The 10,654-nt window shown below is 45.5% G+C and overlaps 1 protein-coding gene across 1 annotated transcript; it reads left to right on the forward strand.

Moving 5' to 3' along the window:
• Positions 1 to 1,360: 1,360 nt before the first annotated feature.
• Positions 1,361 to 2,153, forward strand: LOC133931372 (abscisic acid receptor PYL9-like). The gene has a single exon (XM_062378238.1). The coding sequence runs from the start codon at positions 1,361 to 1,363 to the stop codon at positions 1,967 to 1,969; it is 609 nt and encodes a 202-aa protein (XP_062234222.1). The 3' UTR covers positions 1,970 to 2,153.
• Positions 2,154 to 10,654: the final 8,501 nt, after the last annotated feature.

Consider the following 10,654-nt stretch of genomic DNA (forward strand, 5'->3'; position numbering starts at 1 on the left):
TTCACATCCATAGGCATTCACAATATTTGTCAGCAGCAGCAGCATTCTGGAAGGCTGCTTTCAAGGGGGGAAAAAAAAGACACGGCACCCATCAACTAGATTATGCCTACCTTTTCAGCTTCCAGTTTGCATGACAGTGTTTCCCATCGCTGCATATTTGATGGTAGGATTGAGAGAGATAATCAGCAATGCCTTCAAATTCCCTAGGGTTCTTTCTATACGCACAATTATTTATCTGTGACTAAGTCCTATCGAGCATAGAACCACCCGGGACAAAAGTGAGAGGGATGCCAAAAACGAAGCAGGCATTAGAAAAGCATAAGTGCTTGCTAAATCTACAAATTCACACAGGAATAAGGGCATGAATTACCCCTATCATGCAATTACCCACAAGTACCTGGATTTCCGCAGCCCTTCTTGGCCACAACACCAACCAACAAATCTTGGAAACGGATGCTTGATCGTGGAAACTCACTAACCGATCGCCCCAAGGCAGCCGCCATCCACAGCCTAGCAACCTAGCCGACCGACGGGCACCCGCCGAGCGCTGGCTGCATCCACAACCGAATCACCGAGCGCTGAGCGTCCCTGAGCCACAAGTCTACGTCGCCAAACGTCGAGCGGCTAGGCTGTGGACGGCGGCAGCTGATACCTTAGGGTGATGGTCTGTGAGAGGAGGTGGTCAGGGGCGGCGCTAGGCGACGTTTAGGGGTGCGGGGCAAACCTGGGGCAGCGGCTAAGGGCACGTGGGATGCGGAGACAAGGCATGGGGCCGGGCGCGGGTGGGTGGGGTGGGCAAGGGGGCGTGGGCTGGGCGCTTGAGGCTTGGAGCGTAGAGTAGTGGGGTGTGAGTGCGCAGTGAGGTTGGCCAACTAGGGAGCAAGATAGGATAACCTAGGGTTACACATTAATTGAGCTGGGCTAGAGTTTAGTGTCCAGTATGGGTATATCGTGGATACCTGTGGACAAACTATCACACCTGTGCTCGACCCGTGAATTCGCGGGTATCTAATCCATCATGCCCGTGGGTAAAATCCTAGACATGTGGCCGCGCCCATTGAGCATGGTACCCGCCGGTACCTGAACCTGTAGGTAGATTGTCATCCTTAATTGCCGGTTCGGCCATTCATGCACCTTGCAAAAACACCACTGACAAATCCGCGAGTGAAAAAGTTGCGGCTCATCGTCTTCCTCGTGAACGTGAACCAAGTTTTGTATTCTTCACGTTGGGTACCCACTTAGCATCATTATTTGTGGTAACAGACTAACAGCAGTAGTATATATTTTTCGAGGATACGCAGCAGCAACAGCAGTATATAAACGAACCCAAACCCATCGACACAGGAGAGAGAGACTGGAGATGGAGAGAGAGATGGAGGCGCACGTGGAGCGTGCGCTTCGTGATACCCTGACGGAGGCGGAGGCGCGTGCGCTGGAGGGCGCGGTGCGGGAGTACCACACGTTCCCGGGCCGGTCGCGCGGCGGGACGTGCACTTCGCTGGTGGCGCAGCGCGTGGCGGCGCCCGTGCGCGCGGTGTGGCCAATCGTGCGCAGCTTCGGCAACCCGCAGCGGTACAAGCACTTCGTCCGCACCTGCGCGCTCGCCGCCGGGGACGGCGCCAGCGTCGGCAGCGTGCGCGAGGTCACCGTCGTGTCAGGCCTCCCGGCCTCCACCAGCACCGAGCGCCTCGAGGTGCTCGACGACGACCACCACATCCTCAGCTTCCGCGTCGTCGGCGGCGACCACCGCCTCCACAACTACCGCTCCGTCACCTCCGTCACCGAGTTCCAGCAGCAGGCCCAGCACGGCCGCCCCTACTGCGTCGTCGTCGAGTCCTACGTCGTGGACGTGCCCGAGGGCAACACCGAGGAGGACACCAGGATGTTCACCGACACCGTCGTCAGGCTTAACCTCCAGCATCTCGCCGCCATCGCCGAGGAGTCCGCCGCCGCGGACGAGAGCACGTGATCGCCCGTGGTGGGCGCGCGCGCTGGGGTGACTTTGCATGGTGGTGATGGCGACCAGGGCAGCGCCGAACGATGTCGTTGCCTCTTCTTGTTTTTGTTCTTTTCTTTTCCTTTCTTTTCATTTTGTATCTCCTTTTTTCACCTTTTCTTGTCGTGTAAGAAAACCTTTGTTGCGGCGTAAGAAAGCCTACTTTTGTTTTGCATCTGTTTGTTCGTTTATCTCTCGTTATTCCTCTCTTATACTCACGGCGAAGGTTGAGGTTCTCCGATGGTGGCCTTTTAACAATCATGCACTCTTTTGTTATATTATATATTATTTTTGTTGTTGTAGTCGTTGTGGTCTACTACTACAAATCTACAATATAATAATTTGTCTAAAAATAACAATATTATCAGAGTAAGAGTCTGTTTAGCAACTCTCTAGCTCTAAGATATATATTAGATCTAGAATTTATATGATAAAATAAGATGGTTTAAATTTTTATTTTAAATTTAAAATAAAAATTAGATAACTCAATTAAATACCTTTAATCCACTTACAACTTCAAATTTAAGATTTTTTAAAACTAAGTTTTACCAACTTTAAAAAATTTAGATCTAAAACTATACCAAACAAAGTATAAGTACCTGGCCACAGCCATGATCTCTATTGGATGGTCGATCGAGGACTACATCCTTAGTTGTCCACCGAGATGTGCCACAAAGCTCTATTTGGCTTGACTTTTGCTATATGAATTTATAACTCTCGTGCAAGCTTCTCTATTGAGCTGCTCCAAAACAATAACACGGGTCTCAAAAATGTTTGGGTGATATCCCGGATCGCCAACGGATTGGCAAGATAAAGACAGTGGGCAGGGCGGATGATAATAGTTCCCTTTTTTATTAATAGTATGCACTATAAAAAACTATTTTTAGATGTGATTGATAACTTATTTTTATATATGTTTAGCGCATTCGTCTGTAATCAAAGGTTAATTTTCACAAGCGTAAAAAAACCGTATGTGAAAATCTATTACCACAGACGATTCACTTAAGGAACCATATGTGAAAATAGGTTTCCATAGACAGTTCCTTAAGCGGATCGTCTGTAGAAACCGATTTTCACAGGTGATTCCTTAACTGAACCGCATGTAAAAAACAATTTTTACAAACGGATTCTTAAGCGGACTGGCTGTAATAATTTGTCCCGAATCGATATTTTTTTATTCGGAAAAAACAATTTTTTTTACCGACTATACACCCCCTATGGTCACGACATCGTAAGTCACAAGTCACACGATTTTTCACACAAAATACGCGTGCATACGGTTCTTAGCACTCGAACACTCGCACGAAACTTCCTAACCATCCCACCAGAGAACTGCCAGTGATACTAACACCATATGCATTCCTTTTGATATCTTCGTTTCAAAACTTCAAACCATTATTTGAGGATCTAAATGATTTTAAATGAGAAACTTTTCAACTATAAAGTTGTATATCTCGTCAAGGGTTACAATTTTTATATAGATTTTATGCTCATCTGACTTAGTATGAAAAAGATATGATTTTTTAACATATATTGTCACTTATTTCTACATGTGGTTCCTTATGTGAATCGTCTGTAGATATGGTCAATACAAAATCTATATAAAAATTGTAGTCCTCGACAAGATCTACAACTTTGTAGTTGAAAAGTTTTTCATTTGAAGCCATTTATATGTCCAAATAATCGTTTGAAACTTAAAATGATTATTTGGACATATAAATAATTTCAAATGAAAAATGTTTCAACTATAAAGTTGTAAATCTTGTCGAGTGGTACAATTTTCATATAAAATTTGTCCTCATCCGAATTCATATGAAAAATTTATAATGATTTATTTTTACAGACAGCTTACATAAGAAACCGTATGTGAAAATAATATTTTACGCAAACGATTTCTTATATTAATCGTGTGTGATAATCATCACATTTTTAACCTCATCGGTAGTTTCAATGACAGCTTAGCTTCTTCGCTGAAGTGAGAAAAAACAGCCAAACGCGTTGGGCTTTGAAGCCCGGAGAACAAAATGAACTAAGAAATAAAAGCTCCTATTTTAAGGCTCTATGTGATTACATCTTCAATCTTATCTAGATGTGTATCAGAACCCATCTACATATGTGTATAAGCGTGTTTCTTAGTGCGTGTGTGCTATACTTAAAAAAACTTCTCTGTGGCCGACTTATTATTAGAAAGCTCTCTTCTGAAGCTGGGGAAAAGGAACCGAACAGGCTCTTAACTTTGCTCTTTGGAACCCATTCTTTGGAGCACCCTCAACGAAGTTTTGTGATATTTTTTGTGTTTTTTCCACATTTATGGTTAAAAGAGAATGCCTTTCAAGTTCTTCACCTGATTCTCAAGTTTCCGGATGAACAAGATTTTTTATGCCTTTTAGGTGAACAAATTCTGACTAATGTGACTTCAGAAAATAGTTGTTGCAAAAGCAGTGGCCGCCATTGCTTGGTAACCAAAGCAGATCACTAGTTCTTCAAAAGCAATGAGACCAATTGGCTCACATTCGGACATGTCAATGCTTTAAGCAAATCAAGTGCTGCTCCTGTTATAAAATAGCAAATATTGTTAGCAGATACTCTCCAAAAAAGAATAATATCTGAAATTGTTAGCAGCTGACTAGCTGCTTAATTATTGGGTGGCTAAGCTCCTCTGTGGGGTCACGGTGTGGCTTCATGGGTCTCGCACTTTTTTTTTCCAGAAAGAAAAAAGGCATTCCAAAGGCAACACATGTATACCATGGAATGGAATACTTTTGGTGGTTCTCACTCAGTAACTGAACTGTCGATTGGTTCAGGCCATGTACAAGATGCTCTTACGTGAGGTTGTTACTTGGGCCATTAGACGAACATGAGAGCCACAATTTCTTATCATTAAAGTGCGGCAAGCCATACCTTTTGCAGCTACTCGATTAACAAGACACAAAAAAACTTTCATGCTAAGATAGTGTTAGAAGTGAAAGACTGGAAAGTGAGGAATAATCTCAAGCGTTGATTATTCAGGGAGCCTGGGGCTATATATAATACAATATACAGAGGTTGTTTAAACTGTAAGTCAAATCTATCCCTATCTCTGTACAAGAAACTATAGACAAGAGAGAAAGGGGGGAGGCAGGCCGGCAGGCTATGTGCCGCATGGCTGCAGGGATCGGCCGGCCATGCTGGCCGGGCATACTCAAGCATTCTAACACCCTTCCGCAGTGTTTACTAAGAGCCTCACGGATATTAAGACTAGAATGAAAATCCAGGAATACCACAGTCAGCAGACACTTGGTGAAAATGTCCATGTTGAAGTGTCATCGAAACATGGAGAACCCGGATGTCGCCTAGTGCCATCTGTTCGTGAATGAAATATAGGTCAATCTCCATATGTTTGGTCCGTTGATGTTGAATCAGGTTGGTGGAGAGGTAGATTGCGCTGATGTTGTCGTAGTAGACGGTGTGGCCTTGGTCAACGGGCGTCAAAGCTCGACAAGGAGCTAGTGCAACCAGCGAGCTTTAACGACGGCATTGGTGACGACCTGGTACCCAGCTTTAGCACTAGCTAGACCGGGACACGGTGTGCTGGCATTTGGAGGACCAGGAGATCAGGTTGTCGCCGAGGAAGGCGCAGTAGTCTGAGGTATACTTGCGAGTGTCCGAACAGCCCGCCCAGTCCGCATCGGAGTAGAAAACGAGGTCATGGGAGGAGCTACGAGAGAGCTACAGATTGTGGCTCAATGTCCCCTTGACGTGCCGTAAAATCCACTTGATCAACTGGAAGTGTTGCTCTCACGAATCATGCATGTGGAGGCAGACTTGCTGAACAGCGTGTGTAATATCGGGACGGATGAACATGAGGTACTGGAAAGCACTTGCGAGACTCCTATACAGCATCGGGTTGGAGACAAGGGCACCTGCTTCTGCAGGGAGCTTGGAGCATGCTCAATTGGTGTGACGCAGGGGTTACATGTAGATATGTTGGCTCGTTGGAGAATTTTCGTGGCGTATTTCTCTTAGGAGAGAAAAAGACCACGAGAATGTCAATGCGCCGAGATGCTAAGGAAATAGTGGAGGTTGCCCAAATCTGTCATGGCGAACTCGTTGCGGAGAGTCGCGAGGAGTTACTGAAGTAGAGCCATAGTGGACGCTATGAGGATGATGTCATCGATGTATAGCAGGAGGTAGGCGATGTCGGTGCCGCAGTTGAAGACGGAGAGGGAGGAGTCCGTCTTGCATCCACGAAAGCCGATGGAAATGACGAAGCTCTGGAAGCGGTTGTACCAAGCACGAGGAGCTTGTTTCAGGGCAAAGAGCAATCTGTTGAGCAGGCAGGTGTGATTCAACTTGTCGGCATCGATGAAGCCAGAAGGCTGCTAGCAAAAGACTGTCTCCTCGAGCTTGCCGTTGAGGAAGGTGTTCTTGACATCGAGCTGGTGGATGGGCCAGTTTCTACAGACAGTGAGGGAGAGCACCACATGTATGGTGTTCAGCTTGATGATGGGGCTAAAGGTCACGTCGTAGTAGATGTTAGGCTGTTGGGAGAAGTCACGAAGAACCCAAAAAGCCTTGTAGCGTGCAAGGGAGACATCAAAGTTGTACTTGTGGTGGAAAATCCACTTTTCGGAGATGATATTAGTGCGTGGTGGAGGAGGTACGAGATCCTAGGTATTGTTGGCAGAGAGGGCAATGAACTCGTCGATCATCGCATTCGTACTCGGGGGGGGGGGGGGGGGACACCACTATTTTTCGACTGGTACACACGGTGTGCTGGCGCTTGGAGGACCAGGAGATCAGGTTGTCGCCGAGGAAGACGCAGTAGCCTGAGGTAGGTAGACTTGCGGGTGTCCGAACAGCCCGCCCAGTCTGCATTGGAGTAGACAATGAGATCATGGGAGGAGCTACGATAGAGCTACAAATTGTGGCTCAGTGTCCCCTTGACATGCCGTAAAATCCGCTTGATCAATTGGAAGTGTTGTTCTCGTGGATCGTGCATGTGGAGACAAACTTGCTAAACAGCATGCGTAATGTCAGGACGGGTGAACGTGAGGTACTGGAAAGCACCTACGAAACTCCTGTACAGCATCGGATTGCTTCTGTAGGGAGCTTGGAGCATGCCTCAATTGGCGTGGCATAGGGTTGCATGTAGATATGTTGGCTTGTTGGAGAATTTCCGTGGCATATTTCTCTTAGGAGAGAAAAAGACCACGAGAATGTCGATGCGTCGAGATGCTGAGGAAATAGTGGAGGTCGCGGCAAACTCGTTGCGGAGAGTGGTAATGAGTCACTGAAGCAAAGCCATAGTGGACGCCGTGAGGATGATGGCATCGATGTATAGCAGGAGGTAGGCGATGTTGGTGCCATAGTTGAAGACGAAGAGGGAGGAGTCCGTCTTGCATCCGCGGAAGCCGATGGAAACAACGAAGCTCTAGAAGCGGTTGTACCAAGCGCGAGGAGCTTGTTTCAGGGTGAAGAGCAATCTGTTGAGCAGGCAGATGTGATTCAGCTTGTCAGCATCGACAAAGCTAGAAGGCTGCTGGCAGAAGACCGTCTCCTCGAGCTTGCCATTGAGGAAGGTGTTCTTGACATCGAGCTGGTGGATGGGCCAGTTGCTACAGACGGCGAGGGAGAGCACCAATGGTGGTCAGCTTGAAGATGGGGCTAAAGATCTCATCGTACTCGATATCAGGCTACTGGGAGAAGTCACGTAGAACCCAACACGCCTTGTAGCATGCAAGGAAGCTATCGGAGTTGTACTTGTGGTGGAAGATCCACTTGCTGGAGATGATATTAGCGTGCGGTGGAGGAGGTACGAGATCACAGGTATTGTTGGCGGGGAGGGCAATGAACTCGTCGATCATTGTGTCTCACCAATTGGGGTCATTGAGGGTGCCGCAATATGTCTTCGGGACGGGAGACACAAACGTGATGGAAGTGTCGAGGTCGAAGAGCTAGGGTGGTACGTGGATGCTATCCTTGGCACGTGTGACCATGGGATGGCCGCTCGTCCCTGTCGTCGTGCTGTCAGATGTTGTCGAGCTCGACGCTGCTGCAGGGGCCAAGCCAGCCAGGCTGGAGCCGGCAGAGCCTGGGTCGGGCGTGCTTGTGCTGGCCAAGCCGAAGCCGCCCGGGGTGGAGCAGGCAGGCCGACAGGCTGTGTGCCGTACGTACGGCTGCAGGTACCCAACAAGAAGATCTATTTGTCATAAAGGTACCCATTATAATGTGAAACATTTTCAGCGAGTATTAGAAGGTCTGTCAATTTCAAAAACGATAAGTGAAAATGATGAAGTGTTTGGCGAAGGGCAAAGTCATGGAGCCACCGGATCGTAGGCGATTGGATCAGCACATATCTATCCTCTGCTGACAGTGGCACGATGCGGCTGCATGCATTGTCCATGGCCCATTAACGTTCCCCTGTCCACATACACAAAAAGTCAATCGCCAACTGTGCCACTACTGAAGGCAAAGCGGAGAAAATTCCACTCGGACATGTGAGCGTTGTTTATTTACTTTGAGATTCGTGTTTAAGAGATAAGTAAAATAAAATCATAACATAGGTAGGAGAATTAAAAGATGAATGAGTATTAGGTGAGAGAAATAGACGGTTAAGATAGACCATATGTGTGTAAAAACATACCGGGTTGTACTTCCCATTAACAAGATATGGTCTGACAGAAAATGGATATCTAGGTTTCGTAGATAGATGCATGGGGTTGTGGGAGAATTCACAACCTTCCAGCTGCTGTCCCACAAAAGCAAAGTTTATAGATCGAGCTACATTTCATGATATTTGGATGGGTTCGGTGTGGTGGAGTGTGGGAGTATCGAGATGTAAATATACTTATTTTAATGAAGGTTAAAGATTATATGTTGATAGGGAAAAGGGAAAAGGTTTCCTATGAGCGAAATTTTTCGATTGTGCTTCTGTTGCCATTTTCCATTGTTGAAACCAAGAATTGACATTAGTGTACACGGATTGAGGCCCATTTGGACTCCACAGCTTATGATGGAATTACACCGTTTGTTGTAGAGTTTATAGGGGGATCCCTTAAATCCCTGTGTTTGAAACACTTCACTTGACATGCACTCGAATTTTTATAATATAATTACACCAATACCAAGATGGTTTACAATATTACTCCTATTGTTACTCAAGTATTAGGTGTTTTCCTTTTTTTCTTATGTTAAAATAAAATATTGATTAATTGCGTTCTCGGAAAAAAAAAGATATTTGCTAGTCGGTTCTTTTTCTAATTGGTTGGGCCGGTCCTCTAAGAACGCATTCAAGATTTGGGCAAGGCCCAGTATACTGCACACATGATATATGCAGCACACTTCGCTTGCAGCCCAATTCACTCCATTTTCCAATGTCGATCTTATAATCCATTTTTCTCCCATTTACGAGGCTTATGGCAAATTCCTGATCAAGAATGCAAATTTTCCTCACAAGAAAAAAGAGAGAATATTAACGATAAATAAAGAAAAATCGCAAGACTTCTCTAGTCGCTAGTGTTTTTTGGTGTTAGTCAAGTGCAATAGTGTTCTATCCCGGAGGTAGCTTCACATGCGTGGTGCTATGTACAATCAAATTCATTGATGCACATGACACGACGACTCCTAAATCCTACCATGTATCATCAGCTCATGCATATTGGTGCGTCCAGCATGTACTAGGAACTCAAGCTTTTGTCCTTCTTGCACGCAACTACGGTCCTTTTTTGTCAATTTACCTTCAAATTTTGAAATCGTTCTGCATGCGCATAAAAAGATTCATAATTTTTTAAAGGAAAAACTATTGGTGTGCATATCGTCTTTCCTACGATCCAAAACTAAACCCTAGCTACGCTTTCCTACTATCTAAAATTAAAACAAACAGCCCAGCTACACCTTGAAAAACAGGACTCCTACCGTAGTTCTGTATATATGGTGCCTTAACTACGAATCAAAATGGGGCCTTCGAAAGCATTTATAGTCAATTCTGAATGCTCAAGCCTATGCATACGCCAAAGTAGGCGCCAAACATTTCATGTGCTGATGATGGAATCCGTGAACAACAGCAGGGCAGTGTGATTGCAACATGGAGCAGTGGAATGCAAAAAGGATCCAATCAGCAACAGCAGCATGCTTGTACTTCTGGGCACTTCAGATCTTTCAAACCTTTCACTGTTATGAGCAATCATGTGGTGTAACTGTAACGTCGTCCCATCATTGAACATCAGCTGAAATTTGACTGCGTGAATACCAGTGAATGTTTGCTTGAACCCGCTTGTTTCAATTTTCTTTATTTGGGGGAATGAACATGTTTCAAGTTCAATCCCAGATTGGGCATCGTAAATTGCAGCCATCGTAAATTGTACAATACATTGGGCATGGTTCCAACTTCCAAGAGCCATGGTACTAATCAGTTCTTCAAAACCATCTCAGTGCATCCAGCAAGACAGAAAGGAGAAAATTCGCAGTTCGAATCGACCAATGATATGCCTAAATAAACTGGAGCTACCTGCATGAGACTCATGATTTCCTTTCTGTTGTTCAGAACAGATTCAGGAACTGCAATATGAAGAAAAGAAACAAGGAGGAAGAGGCAGAAAGTGGTCTATTGCAACTTGAAGGAATTGACAATCATTTTTTTTTTTAGTACGCAGGAGAGCTGGGTATCATTGTATTAAG

Source organism: Phragmites australis, chromosome 10 (genome assembly GCF_958298935.1).
Source record: "Phragmites australis chromosome 10, lpPhrAust1.1, whole genome shotgun sequence".
NCBI lineage: Eukaryota > Viridiplantae > Streptophyta > Magnoliopsida > Poales > Poaceae > Phragmites > Phragmites australis.

Excerpts from the sequence above, each read along its gene's own strand:
- LOC133931372 (XM_062378238.1), top strand. The coding sequence starts at position 1,361 with ATGGAGAGAGAGATGGAGGCGCACGTGGAGCGTGCGCTTCGTGATACC.